This window comes from Lissotriton helveticus, chromosome 10 (assembly GCF_964261635.1).
Source record: "Lissotriton helveticus chromosome 10, aLisHel1.1, whole genome shotgun sequence".
NCBI classification, from domain to species: Eukaryota; Metazoa; Chordata; class Amphibia; order Caudata; family Salamandridae; genus Lissotriton; species Lissotriton helveticus.
This window is the reverse complement of record NC_136071.1, coordinates 41,934,976-41,953,472: the sequence shown is the minus strand read 5'-3', so window position 1 is coordinate 41,953,472 and position 18,497 is coordinate 41,934,976. Positions and strand designations below refer to the sequence as shown.

General features: G+C 45.9%; 1 protein-coding gene across 1 annotated transcript in view; it reads right to left on the bottom strand.

Annotated features, from left to right (window-relative positions):
• Positions 1–3,973: 3,973 nt before the first annotated feature.
• The window catches only part of ZWINT (ZW10 interacting kinetochore protein), a 49,827-nt gene continuing 35,303 nt past the window's right edge, over positions 3,974–18,497 (bottom strand). The window contains exons 9-10 of the mRNA XM_078664135.1: positions 12,058–12,217; positions 3,974–4,508 (exon numbers count right to left, since the gene is read on the bottom strand). Coding sequence (XP_078520261.1) covers positions 4,443–4,508; positions 12,058–12,217 — 226 coding nt within the window. The 3' untranslated portion in view covers positions 3,974–4,442. The remainder of the gene's footprint in view (positions 4,509–12,057; positions 12,218–18,497) is intronic.

The following is an 18,497-nucleotide window of genomic DNA, read 5'->3' as shown; positions in this document are numbered from 1 at the left end:
TCAGGTGAAGGTGGCACTATTTAAAGGTAATGATTCATTATAAATAGGGCTCCGGGTTTTATGGTATTTATTTTTTAGATATTTCCGTCTGTATTTATCCATATTTATTTTTTTCAAATTTTATCTATCTGTATTTATCCATATTTATTTTGGGTTTTGTGGAAAAATTAAGCTGAAATTAGTATATTTGCACATTTATTTAACCGATAAATATACACTCATGCTTGAATGTCTGCCAGGTTTGAGTGCTGTGAACACCCGCAGAAGATAAATCAATGCACATAGATGAGAATATGTACGTTTCGGTATCAACCCTGTGCATATCTACTGCTGTGAAATCCTCTTTACTAAAATTACTTTCTTTTACCCCCTTTATCTATCAATCCACACATCTATTGGCCTGGCAGTCATGGTAGACAGTATTTAGAATGACTCAAAAATCAACCCAATTTCCGTTTTTATCCACATTTAAAAATAAATACAGACAAGAAAATTTATGTTTTCCGTCTGTATCAATCTGTAAAAACGGAAAACAGGGAGCCCTAATTATAAGGAATGTGGGTACCCCTTCCCTGCAGTCGCAGGGACGGCGGCGATGCTAACCAAGAGATTTATCCTGCCATGAGAGCAGTCTCTCCCACCCCCTCGACAGCAGGGCCTAATCCGGGTTGATCCTCTTTGAGCCCTGTCTTTGTTTTCATCTCCGTCCCCTCCCTGGTAGTGGAGCCAGTGAGGGGAGCTTGGCCGGCTGCGGCCAGCTGGCACCGTGGACGGGGCCAGGCAGCTCATTAGGGTCTCATATCCCACTGCTCTTTTCACATACATGAAGGCCCTCAATAGAAGTTCAGGGCTTTATGCTGATCTCAAAGCAAACGCTGGTTAACCGATGGATCAGAATTATGAGTTGTGTGATAATTATCATACCCTTGCAGTTTTCCCCTGATAGATTCCGGCAGGTCAAACCTTCTGAAATGTATTTGAGAGCCGTAAAAAAGGCAGACCCTGCAGAATTCATGGAGAAAAATTGCATGGTATGCCTCATTTGCAAGTTGGAAACTCACCATAGGAGCAATTTACTGCATGCGGCAAATGCCTAACCTGTGAAGATTGGTACAACCCACATGTGATAAATATCTTATCCTACTCTGCCCAACCTGTCATGAGGGCCTTCATCTGCTCCATGACAGCGCTTCACAAATGTCCCTGTAGAGGCGTGCGATGGGTAGAGGCGGCCATTTTATGCAGTTTCTTTTGCATAGAGCAACTTTCTGCAATTCTTTGGGCTGTTGGCGCTTTTGTTTGTTGGGCAGGCGGATGCAGTTTGTAGTTTTGCGTTTACCCAATGGAGGGTCTCGGTAAACAATGGGGCGATGGCTAAGAGATGAAAGAGTACTCAACCTTCACTGGCCCTCAGGCATGTGGGTGAAAGGGTTTGTAGGGTGAGGTGTTGCCTATTGTAGCGCTCGTTTGAGAAGGGGGAGGGATGAGGGGGTGGGCATGAATCTTAAGGACTCCTACCTTATCGAGAGTGATTGCTGTTGAGGAAGGGGCTGGTGTGGTGGCAAGGGGGGGTGGGATTTGGTCACTTCGACTGGCACTTGTCCAGTATTGCAATGACTGCTGTTTTTGGAGACTCTGCTGACCACTACATGGCCCAACGCCATCCCAACTCCTGTAGAAGATGTACGTCAATCTTGGCAGGGCTGGGTTTCTAGGGTGGCTGCTCCCGAGCCTGGTTTCTATAGCGTCGGTGCCATCCTAGACACAAATTTTCAATCCTGGGACACATTTGTCCTTTTCACATCCCTTGTCTGGCATTTCGCGACTGGTGTTAGTGGGTCGAGGTTTTTCCTTGGCTGCAAGGGTCTTGTTTCTGTGTTTCCAGCCCCTCTGGACTTCATGTTCTTCGTAAATACAAATTGTATGTGGGCCTGTTTTAGTATTAACGCACACTAGGGACCGTGCGGGCTACAGTTCTGCACTGGGCCATACTGGTTCCATTTCTGCTTTTTGTAGAGCGCAGCCTTAACTAGTTCCATATATACCCAACACATTAGGTTCTTAGCCAGATGGTGTTCTTCTTGCTGTCTAAGGGTCCCTGTAAGGAAAGGAGACTTCAAAAAACCTTGTCATGCCTGTAAAAGTGAAACGACTTATAGGATGAGATGGGGGGTTTGCAGTGGTCACCTTGCTAAGCCATACCATAGTTGACTGTATCATGGCTGATCCTTTCAGTATCCTCTCATGGACAGGCCAAGGCAGTGACCGTCTTAGATACTCCAGTGATGTTGCATATGCGGCAGGTGTGGTGCTCTTCCAGCAACCTACAATGGTGTGCCCGACCTGGCAGGCTTTTACTGTGGCGGTAAGGATTCTTTGATTTTATCTGTGCGATTTGTTCTTGAGTTGGTGTCCTCCCAACTACTAGCTCCCCAAATTCATGTACGCGGCAGCAGCTTTGCGCTATTCTCGTCCAGTTCCCTTTGTTTTCTAACACCTCGTCCGGCATTTCCGGACCTTGGGTCGAACAGCGTACATGCCAACAGTCCCAATTCATGCGGTAGACTCTGGATTCTTTGAGCCCGAAGTGGCTTCACCTTAGGAGTCTCCCGCCTAAAACCTTCTCCTCTTCAATGCAAGGCAAAGGGGAAAATCAATTCCCCAGATTCTTTTTTCTTCAAAATCTCCCTCTTACCAAGTTCAAAATGTTGGCTTATATGGGACAGTGTTAGTGCCGATCTTCACAAAACTCTGGGAAGGAGGCCATCGTCCAGGCCGAATAGATACATTTACCCAAAAAGCTTACTTGTGGGGGGGGGGGGGGGGGGGGGGGGGGGGGGGGAGATTGGTGTGTGTGTGTTTATGGATGGAGAGGAGCATTATGCTTCAAGGGATAAACCTGGCCGTTGGTGCAGAGGGATAGGCGATCGTCCTCTTATGATCCCACCCTGGCTTAGGCAGGCGGTGCTCTCCCACGGGCACCGGGCGGCCCGCTCTGCGGAGGGTGCAGCTCTCTAGGCCAGACGAGCCTGGCGGTCACAGAGGGAGAAGGCTGGGATGGGGTGAAGGCTCACAGTGCAGAACTCCAACTCAATAAGGAGGGAAACAGAAGAGAGAGCAGTGAGCTGCCCATCTCAAGGTCTCCTTGCCCCATCAATGGCCCCCAACGCTCACACCTACCAGGCTTCACCCCATCACCGAGACACCCCAGTAGATGGGCTTCAGGCCTCTAGGTAGTCTAGGCGGCCGAACCCTCCAAGAGTCGGACTATTTCTCTGATCACCGAAGGGTCGATTCACAAAAACAAAGTAAACCTAAAAGGCACATACTTATCCCTTCGAGATTCAAAGACTTGCACATTTTTAGACTCACAAAAGTCTCAAGGGGTATGGTTGAAGATGTATAAAAATAAATAGCCGAATTTAAGGTGCCGGTTTGCTTCCAATGAGTCAGTTTTTCAGGAGATAAGTCTGTACTGTTAAGTTTGCTCTTGCAGATTTTTTTCGCAGACGAACTGCCTGATGGATTACATTTGGGGTCTGAGCATTTCAACACATATATTTTGCTACTTCCCCAAACTTGTACACCCTAAATGCAAACCTACTCTAAAGGGGTTTGGTCTGGACAATAGGTTTGCGTTTAGCGTAGGGAATTCAAAAGGGAATGTTCATAAATATTTAGACATGTTTGGAGCAATCACAAAGTTAGAGCATTTTAGTCACTAGGTCCCAAGGAACACCACTGTTTCCAACACTATACTTAGTTACAAAAGTGGGGATTCCACCGGAGAAAACTTCCACATCTGCAAGAGCAATTTATAGTTGGAATATTCCTTAAAAATTGATTCTGTGAACTGGTCTTTTCAAACTGACAAGCTAGACTTTGCGGACATAGACGCAACGTACGGTTGAGAGTTGGCCCCTTCTGCTGTTCAAAAACAGAGTGCTTAAGGGTAACAAAGGAAAACAGACTCTCTACAATTCTTTTTTTAATTTAATTTGAGCATACAAAAAATACAAAAAACACATAGAAACAAGACACAGACAAGCAATTTCATTTGGCCTCCACTGATATACCTGCATAGATCCACCGAGATTTTGATTTCCATTTGTAGGAATCTACGGAAAAACATTTGAGGCCAAAAATCAGCAACGGAGAAACCACAACAGGTAGAGTTCAGTTCCAAGGCAGAGAGGGTGCTGCTTCCTATGATGGAAAGTTCGTGTCCACCACTTGTAGGCCTAGATTCATGCCACGAGGAAAACGTCCAGGCTGGGTGCAACATCCCTTTGGGAAGCAAGAGGGTGCACACCATGAGTCCAGAAGACTGATCCTGCTGGTGCCAATCCTCATAGTCACTCTTCGATTGGACACCAATGGAGCCTCCGTTGCTGGCCCTTGACGCGTGGGTGCATGAAGTTCATTTTCAGAGACAGACATGATCAGATCTCAGAGTTGGAGCTGAGATACACCAGCCAGTTGCAGAGTGTTGGTGACGCTTGAGGCGGCTAGAGAAAGGAAGAAAGGGGAATCAGCTTGGGTTTTAAACTCATTGACCAGACATACTATGTGGTCTGTGATCTACTTTGCTTACTGTATCAATGACCGCTAAACCCTCCCACTCAAGATCACTCCCTCCCACTCTAGATCCCTCCTCTAACCCCCAAGAAGGCTCTCCTGGTTCGGTGCCCGAAAAATCATCGTCTGTGCTGGTGCTGCAAAAAAGAGAATACTGGTCTATTGTAGTGACTTTTGTTCTATACTGTAGCTCAGCCGTTGTTAACCTGTGGTTCGTGGACCCCGGTGGGCCGCAACTCCTTAAAAAATGAAATATTAGCGGACTAATAAAGTGTATGTAAATAAAGAAGCAAAATGTCAGTTGAAACATTAAAAATGTATTTAATTGTGACTGAACTTAAAATTGGAGGTAATGAAATTAAGTACCCTTAGATTGACTCGCAGGTGCATGGCAACGGCATCAAACAAGATCGTATAGACTCTGGGCGGCCTAAATTTAATTTAGAAAAAGCTCCAACATTCCCACTGTTGGTGAATTAAATAAAATATTTCATCATTTGTGTATTTGTTTGATGAATGCTTGTTTCTGTATTCTCGTGTGCTGTTTTGCTGTGTTCAAATCATAGAAATTGCGGAGGCCGAGGTCCCCAGCTTCCAATAATGAATCAGTAGGAGGGTCTCTGGAATCCAATAATGATTACGGGGGGCAGGATTCCTATAAAAGGGTTTTTTGGGGGAGAGAGGGGGGGGGGTCATGGGATTCCAACAATCATTAAGTGGGGCATCCACAAATGTCAAAAGGTTAACCTCTTCCATGCTCATGCTCTATGTGGGCGTGTGCTGACGACGGCCGGGAGCCGTCATGACCACGCCCGCGATCGGAATGTTCAGCACTGCAGCGGAATTCGCGCCGCAGTGATGAAGTTAAAATAAAAACAAAGAAACCAATAATAATTTTTAAAAAGTTATCACAGCTGTAGCGCCCTTCAATCGTACTTTGGGCGAGAAAGCACCCCCTTCTAGTCAGTGCTGAAAAGGATAGACCTATATGTAGTGCGGGTGAAGGCACATGCTTGTCCCGTCTCATGTACTGTTACAGACTTACGCACGATATGCCGCAGTGAGATCAGTATGGCATGGGTTGAACGTTCTGAGGGGAATTGCATTAAGGAGGTCAGTTGATGTTGCAATCATCTGCGTCCAGTTGCGCCTGCCCAGTTTGCGGCCTCAATAAATATCTCCATATTGCATGAATCTTCATTGCGACAAACTTTAGTACAACCTTGCCTTGTAGCCGCACTCTACTCTTACCACCCTATGTCAGTATTTGGGGCAATCTACAAACTTTCAATTCTGGCAGCTTCCCCAAGAAAGCAGGTGGGAGGAGGAGGGCAATCCTTCAATCTCCCAAGCAACAGCAAGACAAACTCCTTATTTGATGTTTTTAATCATGCCTGGTTTAGGTCTGGGGTACATAAATGAGGCCTGTCCAGTCCAAACACTAAAACTTGGGCACAAGTATGCAAAGCTACAGTTCGATTGGTTGGTGCCAAAGCCAGACGGGCCCATTCAATGCGATTGGTAGTGAGCTGCTGACCCAGTTGTGACAAATTCATTTAATAAACTGGAGCTTCTCTCCAGCATTTTCAGAAACTACTCTGCACCATTGCCATAGGTGGACAGTTAGAGCTTCCGGGGCCAAAACTCCACATACGCACTCACTTAGCTTGGAACCAAGCCAGAAGTTCTCTTCAAACATTCAAATGCCAACACAGCTGGTGATGATCTTAGTAAGGATCTGAAACAGATAGAGGTGATAACACCATACAGTGCAGACATCCTTATGCTTCTAGGGCACTGACGTGCACAAGGCATAGGTTCAGAGTGCACAGTAAACTCCCGGGGACCAGCATCAGTGGTGAAACAGTTGTATCTTCTTTTCATGGTCTCAATTTTCAGAGTTCCATGATAGAATATGTTGCATCCATGGGCTCTTAAGGAAAGAAGTGCTGACCCCGGAATGTGGGACAGTGTAGATCTCTTTTTAAACAGATGAACGTGAATGCTCTACAGAACTGCATGACATCCACCTCCAAGTCTCTTCACTAAGGGTCTTCCATGTTCATGGATGTTTTCTTTAAGTCAGTGACTATCATACCTTTGACCACTAAAAACTGTCACCAAGTGCGGCCCTCCCCTACCGGTACACAATGCAATCACGCTCCAGCTGACTTCTTTCACATGATCTGGCAATGCCCTGCCCTTGCACCATTCTGGGTGGGGGTGGAACTGGAACTTACACAGACCCTTGGATGGACGGTTCCCCACAACCCATTACGTCTGATCCTAGGTGTGTTCGACGGCCTGGAAGGCTCTAGGGCCGGCAAGCTCTTCTTTGAGACTGCAGTGGCGAAACGTGACATTGCAGTATTCTGGTCTCAGGCCAAGTCCCCGCCTGTACAGAGGTGGAGACGGGGGGTAGATTGGTGCAGAACTCAAGAAGAACCCTTCTTTGAAGTGCGGGGCTGCCCTGAACTATTCGGAAACATTTGGGGTAAATGGTTCAATCTATTGTCCTGAGAGGTGTGTGTGTTCATATGTATCATGATGATCTCGTGCAAGACTATTTTTATGATTGATTTACAGGTCTCTATCATCTTCCTTGTGGTTGTACATTATCCAGACACTGTGCTTGTTTTTGTTGCCAATGTGAATTTGTGGTTTGTTTTAAAAATCAATAAACTTGATTATCAAAAGAAAAAACTGTCACCAAGAGACTTTTACCCTGTAGGGGAATGCCTGCAAAAGCCCCATCTCATCCCACAGAAGCCTTTTGTAGTATCCAACGAAGGATGGGTGTGAGAAAGTGCCATCTTTCTTGCCTTGGTATGCCCCCACTTTTTCTGAACTGCTGATGTGCTTTGACTGGGTGTGCCCTGGGTCCCTGCCAATCAGGTACCCAGTGCCTGTGTTCCTTCCCTAAAACTGTGTTGAAACAAAACCCAATTGGCATCTCTGGCCACCTATCAGCCCCTAGTAAATGGTACCCTAGGTACCCAGGGCATGGTGACCAGAGAAGACCCCTAAGGGCTGCAGCACTTATTGTGCCACCCTTAGGGGCCCTGTACCTTGGTACCCACACACTGTCTTTACAGGGTGAGTGCATAGGTACAGAACTAAACAAAGAGTCGACATGGCACACATCCCTGTGTCCCATGCCCGCAAACCCACTGCCCTGGCATACATAAGTCACCCCTCTAGCTGGGTGCCCTCTGCCAGTGGTGTGGGCACAGGTGCATGAACCCTGTGCCCCTACAGTACCCAGGGCCATTCCTGGACACTAAGTGCAGTGATGCCATTAAGAGTATATGGTGCTGGGAGGTTGTCATTACGAACTCCACAGCACCATAATGGCTACACTGAAGACTGACAAGTTTGGTACCAAACTTCTCAGCACATCAAACCCACACTGATGCCAGTGCGAGATTTAATGTAAAATGCACCAGAGGATCTTAGAGATGCCCCACTGAAAACCTAACCTACAATCCACGTCTGGGCTGAGTGGCTGCAGAGGCTGCCACACAGCAGACATGTTGCTGGACTCCTGGGTAGGAGAGCCCCCGCTCTCCTGGGCCTGCAACAATGCACATCCTGGGCAAGGTGCTAGGTCTCCTCCCCCAGGATGGGCAGGGGAAGCTTCAAAGGCATGCCGCCTCTGTGAGCTTCTCCAGACCATTTGCTGTACCCAGCAACTGGCCACCACCAGTTCTAACCCCCACTCTGACGGGAAGACTGGTGGGAAAAACTACGTCAGGAAGGGCAGGTGCCAGCCTGTGCCAACCCCACCCCCTCAGGTGGCGGAGACGAGGTGAAGCACGACCCTGGGCTCCGGCCATCTTGTAGATGGGGAGCCCTGCCCAATCACAGCTAGGCCCCTGCCCCCCTCCCATAGGAGAGGAGCAGGCTAGAGGTGTACTCGCCCCAGGACAGGGACCCATTGGTCCCTGCCCTTGCCCTACCTGTAACGCCTCTAAATTTAGTATTTAGGGGCTCCCTGAACCTTCCTTCCTCAGATCCAGATATCAAAAGAAGAAAGACGATCAAGAAGAAGAAGACCCACCGTGCAGTTTCTAACAACAGGACAACAACAACGGACTTGGCCCCAGCCCTACCGGCCTGTTGATCCTGTAACCTGCTCCTGCCTAATACCGGCGACCTCCGCGGACAGCAACCTTGGGATACCCAGAGGACCTGCCTGCCTTGACCCCCTCGAATATTGGGACTCCCATCAGCAGAGGCTCTGCTGCAACAACCCACCAGGAAGCTTCGGACCAGCCCACTCTGCGCCAGCCGAGCCCGGGGCCAACCCGAACCAAGACCACGAGGACGTCCCCCCGGCGATTGGGACCCGAAGTCCAGTGCCCAAATACCCTCCTCGACGAACCAGCCGACGCCTGCAGACTCAGAACCAGGGGCCACCCAACCGCGACCAGTCGAGGGTAAGCTTTTCCGACCCCCAAAGACACCCCTGCACCCGGCGCCCGCGGCCCCCTGTGACTCCCTTTGGGGCACCTACCTGTGCTCCAAGATCCCAACTTACCTCTCGAAGTGCTGGTCACCCCAGGAGAGTCACCGTCCCCGAGCCTGCAGCCTTTGTTCCTTTTTCAAGATCCTCATTGGATAACATTGTGCGCACAACGGCTCAAAAGCACCCTGCACCCAGCCGCCCGACTGCCGCTGGCTGTGACCTCTCTGTCCTATCTTGCTTCCCCCCTTGCCCTGAGCAAGTGACCAGGAGCCCAGCTCCCAGAGCCGCGTGGCCTGCTAGCCAGCCGCCACCAACCGAAGGCCCCCCATCCCTCATTGGAGAACATTGGGCCTACCTACCTCTGCACCCGGCCGCCCCTGCGCCGGTGAGGCTGAACTAACTGTACTCACCTGACCCTGGGGGACCCAGAGTCTAAGCCCAGAACCCTAACTTCACCAACCAAGTACTCACCTGGAAACCGGTAATTCACTTACCTGCAATTGGATAACATTGATCCATTTTGACTCGAAAATTTTCTAAGTGTGAAGTTTTGAAAACTGAAAATATTCCTATAAAATGAGCCGAAGTCAGAGTTCGAAAATATTAACCTGGATCAGGAGAGAAGCCAGTACTGTACCTTTCATTCCAGTACTGAACCGCAAAAGTAATCCCTAGCGGGTTTACTAGTAACCTGTATTTTCTCCATAGGAACCCATAGTCTGCTTTTCTATGAAATTTCTTCTGTGTCTACTTTTGATAACTGCAAATATTCTTTAAAAATCGTACGAAATACTGAAACGCAATTACCTACCTGTTTTGAGTTAAGCCCCCAGTGCTGGCCCTAGGAGACTAGTGCTGGGTTACAAAAGTAACGAGATCGTACTTTACCTGTAACCTGAGTTTTCTCCCATTGGATAACATTGTCAGAATCACCTTGAAACGTTTGTAAGTGTGAACTTTTAAAACAGCTTTATATTCAGGAAAATTCATCACAGTAACTAAAACTTTTTGCTAATCTGGTTTCAGTTTAGACCCCAGGACTGAATCTAAGATCTAGTCCTGGAACTACCAAAGTAATCCATAAAGTAATCAACTGTACTTTCCTATGAAAAACCCATTGAGCTCAATGCTAGAGTGTGTTTAAGAACCGTGTTGCTTATTATCTAGCCTGTAATGATTATGACTCCTCTGCAAAGTATTTACATGAGAGTACTCGTACCTTGAAAAGTATATTTTATAACTGTTGGTTCTAAAAATAAAACAACAATATCTGAGGATATAACAACAATTGGCCTGGAGTTCAGTTCTTGAGTGTGTGAAACCTTTTGCTGACTAGGTGTGTACAACAAATGCTTTACACTGTCCTCTGGTGCTGCCTTACTGCTCGACCAAGCTACCACTTTGGAGAGTAAGGTCAGTTCTGACTTTAACCTCTGTTATACCTCTGGGGTTGGTGGACTCTATACACACTGTACTTCCTTCTAGTCCAGTACACATAGAGCCACTTTCTCACAATGGCCAAATTGCCTACATTAAAATTACTACTCGTGGTCACACATAAGTGCCCAGAACATCAATATGCTGGAATCAAAGCTCACGGTGTTGTCCTATGCTTCACTGCAGATACAATAATCCAGTTTGTTGTATAAGGGCTGTAGACAGAGCTTTTGTGGACAATGCAAACACCATTTTTTTTAATGAAGAAAAAACCAATGATGTTCGAAATGAAGTATATAAAGATGCCATGAATCAAATCTGGGAATGAGGACTGCCTTTACACCTGAATATCCTCATCTGAGCAGTCTGCTTTGTATCAACAGACTCACAGGACCCACCCCTGCAGGTTCCCAGAGCCCGCGTCCAGAAGCACCAAGAACAATGTTATCCCTGATGCGGCTTGTTTTTTGCTTTCCCTGAGGGAGAACCAGCTTCTGCTGTGTGTTTGAATATCATAAGACCTCCTACCCCAAGTGACACCACCCATGGACATGGGGAGAATGGTTGGCAAAACGGCTTTAAAAGACTATTGTGGTGGCTCTATCTGGAATACAAGAGTCAGAAGGAAATAGCCTCGGCTTGGGCATGCTTCCAGGAGATGTATTTTGGAGTAAATATAAGGCTGGGTGTTATGCACAGCAGAGGGTTCTTAAGGAAAGCATGCCCACAGGGGAGGTCCTGAAGGCAGTGCTTACTCTTGAAGCCATCGGCGGGGCGACCAGAAGTCCTGCCCCAGAGTGCCCCAACAGAACAACCATTTTAGCCCTCCCAACTGTAATAATGATAAACCTGGAGCGAAATTTTCTCGCCATTTAACCCCTTCGATGCTCATGACGAGCTCAGCTCGTCATGATCAGATTTATCAACATTATGGCCAGCACAGCAGGAGAATCGCTCAAACAGCAAAGGTGTTAAAAATTTAAAACAGCAAACATGTTGGGGAGAAAAATAATATACTGAAAAATTATGCAAGAAACTGAACAAAGGAGGTGGACAAAAGTCTCAAACGTAGCCTCAGAGTAGGGTTGCCACCTTGAACTGCAGCGTCAGGAGAGTTTCAAGCCCCGGACTTTTCATTCATAAATCATAACTCTTGGGTGGGCCAGTCCAAGTGGTTCCAGGAAAGTAAACAAGAACACCACCCAAAATGCATAAGGATGCAACATGGAAGCAGAGTATTGTAAACACAATGTTCTGCCATCAAAGTGTGGCAGCAACCCTACTTCAGAGATACTCTATTCTGGGGGAGAAAAACGTAAATAAACTAATATGGCACTGCCAAATGGGACAGTCTAAGACCATCACACAGCAATTCAGTATTTAAGAGGATAAAGCCCAAAAGTGTTCCTAGATCATCCAAGATGGTGCCAAAAGATTTCAAATTATACAACTTAGCGAAGCAGCAAAGGAGAAATAACCCACAGGCAGATTATCCCAGGTTACTCTGAAATAGATCTTCCAATCTCGAGAGGTCTGCACATTGTGCCACAGAGCTAGGGTGGGTGAGGATTTACCTTCAAGAGCTGGACGTCCACAGAGCCTGTGTAGCCTTGGAGAGAGAGCAACTGGATGCCCCCACTGGTGGGATATCCCGGATCGATGAATAGGACACACACCACGCTGCCCTTCAAGTACAGCAACTTCCTTTCTTTCGGACGCCAGTCAACGGGGAACCTGCGGTGTGGGAGAGAGGAGAGGTGGCATTTCAGGTTGGAACTCAGATTCCGGTAACCTGCTCTGCATATAGCATCTCCAGCTGGAGAAGCTCTGGACAGCAGGGGTACAGGAGAAGGCAACAGGAATAGAGATTGCCATGCTATTCTTAAAGAGGAGACAACATAACTCAATGTGATATTTTTTGTTGTGATGCATGGAGATTATAGTGCCAAAGACCATTTTGGATGGAGAGAAGGATACAGACGAAAACTACGGGTCGAGCATCAGGTACATGGCTATGTTCGGCAGTAAAGTAGGTACTGGTACTGCCAGGTGGTGTCTTTTCCATATCTTTAGGGAGACTACTTGAATAATGACAGCAGGCATCATTGATAAAGGAGTGTACAAGGCATGGGGCACTGGCCTATGAAATGGGGTCAATGCAGGCAGGTCTTAGGCAGTTGACCAAAAAGCTACGTGCAAGGGTGTTTTCTGAACTGCGGTAGGTGGTGTCGGCCTTTAAATGGTTAGAAGGCCACTTACTCTTGAGCGGTTTGGAAGAGATAGAGTTTGAAGAGGTCTGGATCTAGTCTTGCAGGGCATGTCAAGGGGAGGAGCTTGGGATGTGCAGGGATCTGCCACAGTTGTTTTGATTTTGGGTGGCCGATATCAGAGGTCAGTTTGAGTGGTTGAGCCGACAGACCTTTGAGAGAGGTCCTGAGATACATGCATGAAGCGCCTTATGAGTAAAGCACATCACCTTGATCTGTGCTCTTCTCTTGGTAGATATTGCAGGGAGCCAGGATGTGTATTATATTCTAGGAGGATGTGCAAGAACACATTCACACTTCTGATCTGGAGGATAAGATGTTGTTCCTGCCAGAGTTAAAGATGAAATAGGACAATCCGGGTAAGAGCACAAAGCATGGAAGAATGATGTGGTCAGGAATCATTTACAATCCCACAACACTCACTGTACCTCCTCCCTCCAGACCTACTCAAGAGAGGTCTCTGCTTGTGTACTTCAGGCCATGCAGCATGGAAGTAAGGCGGATGGTCATGGTAAAGAGTTCAACGCGGCTGTGAGAAAATGGAAAACCATCAAGCAGAGTCGCCGGAGAGAAAACTCCCAGCTGCTTCTGGATATCCTGATCTCAAAACCTAAGAGAAAGGTGGGAAGGTGCTTCATCTAAATGAATGACTATTGCATCTCACTCATCTTAAACCCAGTGGGGATAAGTTCCCTCGTCCATCCTGCTCACAATGTGAAGGGATGCAGGCAAGTGTGAGACTCAGTTTCTACCGAAGCAACATCCTAGTCCAAGGACGACCGGTCCCTCGCTTAGGAGGCTCTTACTACATTCAATAGAACATTATCTGTCCCCACGAGCTGAATATTAGTGGCACCGGTGTGTGACCGGCGCTGCTGCCTGCAGCACGGTTTCCACATGCAATAAGGATACAGCTGTGATTTCACCAGATGACAGCTGTAGCATACCTTCTGCACAACCCCAAACAACAGCGACAGCATGAAGGAGACAGCTAGGAGGGTTATTTAAGTGCAGATGGAAGGCGCTCTGCCTATAGTAAACGTTATAGTGTAGTGAGAGAATAGTATTTATAGCGTGGTGCGTGAAGAGCGAACGGGATAACCCTAACCGTTCAAATGAACTCAAAGAGTTTCAATAATGAGAAAAAAAGCAAAGCTCTCGCAACCACAAAGCAGTACAATGACATATAAAACAGTAATGACAATAAAGTTGAGAACAACAGCAGATCTTGTATTTTCAAAGTCCCAAACGTTTATTTGGATCCACATTCAGCCGACACGTGTTTCGTCGTGTTCAAAAGTAGAGTCAACACGACTCTTCAGGGCTGACAAAAGATAAAACAACATATGTACAAGACGTTTAGTTTATAGCATGTGTAATACATACTTTCATATCCCAGGTGCGCACAGTGGTGATCGTGATTGTGAGAATCACACACGGGTGTTGTGTGTCTACCGTCTCTATTCGTGCCTATATATAAAAACAACTGTGTGCATCCGCATGCCTATATCGTGATAATGGTGCAGGCCAAGCTAGAAATAGAATATACTGTGTATCCATTCGTAATGCATCACCTATATGGTCATGCTCAAGCAGATCCGCAAATGATGAAGGGGTCAGGGTGCAAGAAGCATTAAAAGTGCTTTGATGAAGAAGGAGTGTCATGCTCCGTGCAGGATAGCTAAATCTCTCTTGTGAGGGGGTTCTCATGCACATAGAGTGTCTCACATTAGTTACTAATCGCCTACCTGGTAAAGACCCAGGCATCTAATGGTTAGAGCAAAAACGTTGAAGTTGAATGGCGCTGAATCTAAGAACACAATGGAGAGAATGTAGTTTAGAAAACCACATTAAAACGGAAGGAAAAGGAAGAGAGAGGCACGTGATTGTAATCACAGGGTGCCTAGGTACGTTGGGTAAAGTTCAATCTCGCTTACCCTGTATAAGATCTAAACGAAGATCACTGTGTAAGTAATCCAGAGAAAATCAGTTCCGGGTTTGGAATACGACTAGATTCTCAAAGTTCGCGCTCACTGAGGCGCAAAGGTGAATGAGTAAAGAGACTGTAGGGAATTGGAGAAAAATGACAAAGTCCATAACTAAAAATCAGGTTCCTGTTACATTATCTATTGGGCATAGCAAAGTGATACACTGAAAAAACCCGTTCGCAATGACTTAAATCAAAACGACAGAATTGTGAGAAAAGAAATTTAGTAACTTACATACCTGTACACGTGTACGTGTCAGATTGTACCGGGAGGGGATCCAATACTAAGGGCTGGAGTAGTTAGCTCGGTTACTGTAGCACAAGCGGTGCGCTGGGGAAAACGAGAAAGCGGCAAAAGCACAAGGTCAAGAACCGCACAATTAGCGGACTGTAAGCCGAAAAACGGCCAGTTTAGCCTCTCACCTGTGATTTGGAATCCCTCCTCTGAGTATTCCCGGTCGCCGTGTTCCATGGACGGACACGTGACCGGAAAACGGAACCCTATTCATTTTGATCAACTGATTACATTTAATATGTTATCCTACATGAATTTGGTGTTAAATAAGGTGAATCGCAGAAAACTACTTTCGTTGTAATCAATGTTGACTATTATGTTTGAACATGGATGTTTGAACATGGATGAGATTCTTATTTATAATTTACCTTTTTGTCAGTACACTGAGTTACCTATTGTTTCTGAACAAGTGCCAGTTCTTAATGTATGGATATATGTTCTAAAGTCACCATTCACCGCGTGGGTTTTTTTCGAAGCAACTCTTATGGGTGCACCATTCGTTTTCAGTCTACGTGATTAATTGGCTAGTAGTGCTATACCCAGCCACTTTGGCATCTATATTTTCTATTTTTTATTTCTATTCTTTGACTTTTATTTCTCCTGTTACATATAATCGCCACTCTAGCGAATGTAAAATTGCTCAGATTACCTGTCCACACCAGGGGTCTTTACTCTTACCATTGCACAGCGATAGATAGAGTTGCCCTGGTGGACATATCGTGCTACTCTTACTAGATAGCCCTGCACTAGGATGCGGTAACCGATCTACATACACCCTCAATACCAGATGGGTTTATGTGCTAAGTGGATACATCACGTCACTCGTATTAGATGTAGCCTGGTCATTCTATTTTACTATACTTCTGATGCTGGTATCGATCAGCCTTCACCGAAATACAAATCGGGTTAAATTTGTACAATTTGGTCTAATAACAATTTTAAGATTAATTGGAGACTGACCATCGCTGGTTGGTGTCGCAGTTTATTCATTTACAGAAATAAGCTTTTCGGTTTTTCACCCGTTTTGTGCCCCGCTATTATTATAATTTTGTATACTTTTCCTCACCCAAAATGGTGGCTAAATATGACCTTTAGACTTCCTTGCAATGCACTCTAGTAGTGTGTGCTCGGCAAGCATGAATAGGGTTCCGTTTTCCGGTCACGTGTCCGTCCATGGAACACGGCGACCGGGAATACTCAGAGGAGGGATTCCAAATCACAGGTGAGAGGCTAAACTGGCCGTTTTTCGGCTTACAGTCCGCTAATTGTGCGGTTCTTGACCTTGTGCTTTTGCCGCTTTCTTGTTTTCCCCAGCGCACCGCTTGTGCTACAGTAACCGAGCTAACTACTCCAGCCCTTAGTATTGGATCCCCTCCCGGTACAATCTGACACGTACACGTGTACAGGTATGTAAGTTACTAAATTTCTTTTCTCACAATTCTGTCGTTTTGATTTAAGTCATTGCGAACGGGTTTTTTCAGTGTATCACTTTGCTATGCCCAATAGATAATGTAACAGGAACCTGATTTTTAGTTATGGACTTTGTCATTTTTCTCCAATTCCCTACAGTCTCTTTACTCATTCACCTTTGCGCCTCAGTGAGCGCGAACTTTGAGAATCTAGTCGTATTCCAAACCCGGAACTGATTTTCTCTGGATTACTTACACAGTGATCTTCGTTTAGATCTTATACAGGGTAAGCGAGATTGAACTTTACCCAACGTACCTAGGCACCCTGTGATTACAATCACGTGCCTCTCTCTTCCTTTTCCTTCCGTTTTAATGTGGTTTTCTAAACTACATTCTCTCCATTGTGTTCTTAGATTCAGCGCCATTCAACTTCAACGTTTTTGCTCTAACCATTAGATGCCTGGGTCTTTACCAGGTAGGCGATTAGTAACTAATGTGAGACACTCTATGTGCATGAGAACCCCCTCACAAGAGAGATTTAGCTATCCTGCACGGAGCATGACACTCCTTCATCAAAGCACTTTTAATGCTTCTTGCACCCTGACCCCTTCATCATTTGCGGATCTGCTTGAGCATGACCATATAGGTGATGCATTACGAATGGATACACAGTATATTCTATTTCTAGCTTGGCCTGCACCATTATCACGATATAGGCATGCGGATGCACACAGTTGTTTTTATATATAGGCACGAATAGAGACGGTAGACACACAACACCCGTGTGTGATTCTCACAATCACGATCACCACTGTGCGCACCTGGGATATGAAAGTATGTATTACACATGCTATAAACTAAATGTCTTGTACATATGTTGTTTTATCTTTTGTCAGCCCTGAAGAGTCGTGTTGACTCTACTTTTGAACACGACGAAACACGTGTCGGCTGAATGTGGATCCAAATAAACGTTTGGGACTTTGAAAATACAAGATCTGCTGTTGTTCTCAACTTTATTGTAATTACTGTTTTATATGTCATTGTACTGCTTTGTGGTTGCGAGAGCTTTGCTTTTTTTCTCATTATTGAAACTCTTTGAGTTCATTTGAACGGTTAGGGTTATCCCGTTCGCTCTTCACGCACCACGCTATAAATACTATTCTCTCACTACACTATAACGTTTACTATAGGCAGAGCGCCTTCCATCTGCACTTAAATAACCCTCCTAGCTGTCTCCTTGATTGTTTCCAGGGTAGGCGCCTCCACGTTATTTCACTTGTACTATTTAATTACCCCCAGTATGGACAGGGATAAAGCAGCATCAGATCTTTTTGAAAACTTAGCCAAGGGAATGCCCACACATCAGGCATCTGCCACTACAGGTCCTGCACCTGTGGAGGGACTCAGGGAAAAGTTTTTCAAGCTAGAAAAGCTTAAGAAACAAGAAAATTCTCGTTGGTGGGATGGAACCACCCTTAATTACTACAGAAAGATCAAACAGATTCCTAGAGGTCTACGATCTCAGACCTTTCCCACGTATGACAATCTTGATATTGACCTAATGGTCAAGTGGGAAGAATCTCTTAATCATAATTCAATGACTCTAATAGATATACTAATAGAGAGTGCCGAACGCAAGTCTGCTAAGCTTCTATTAGAAATCTCTACCCTAGAACAAGAGATTAAGGATTTAAACAAACCCGAGTCTACTATAAAGAACTATACCATTATGGACGAAATTCTCCTTAAACACCAGGCGGAAATCAAAACCAGGAAAGCACGCCAAATCAGAAGGGATGAGGCGGACTATAGAAATGGGAGGGTCTACACGTATGAACAAAAATATGATTCCTTAGTTCCCAAGTCTAAACAAGGCTCCCAGTCAGGTAGATCGACTACGGCGAGCTCAGTCGCTTCTAGCACGTCCTCACTGAATTCTACTGGACTCAGTGAATCTGAAAATGAAAGAATAGACAGTACTGAGATGGGCAATATGCCCTTTTTTTTAGAAATGGAACGGATCAGAAAGGGCAACAGGACAGTTCCAAACAGGGGC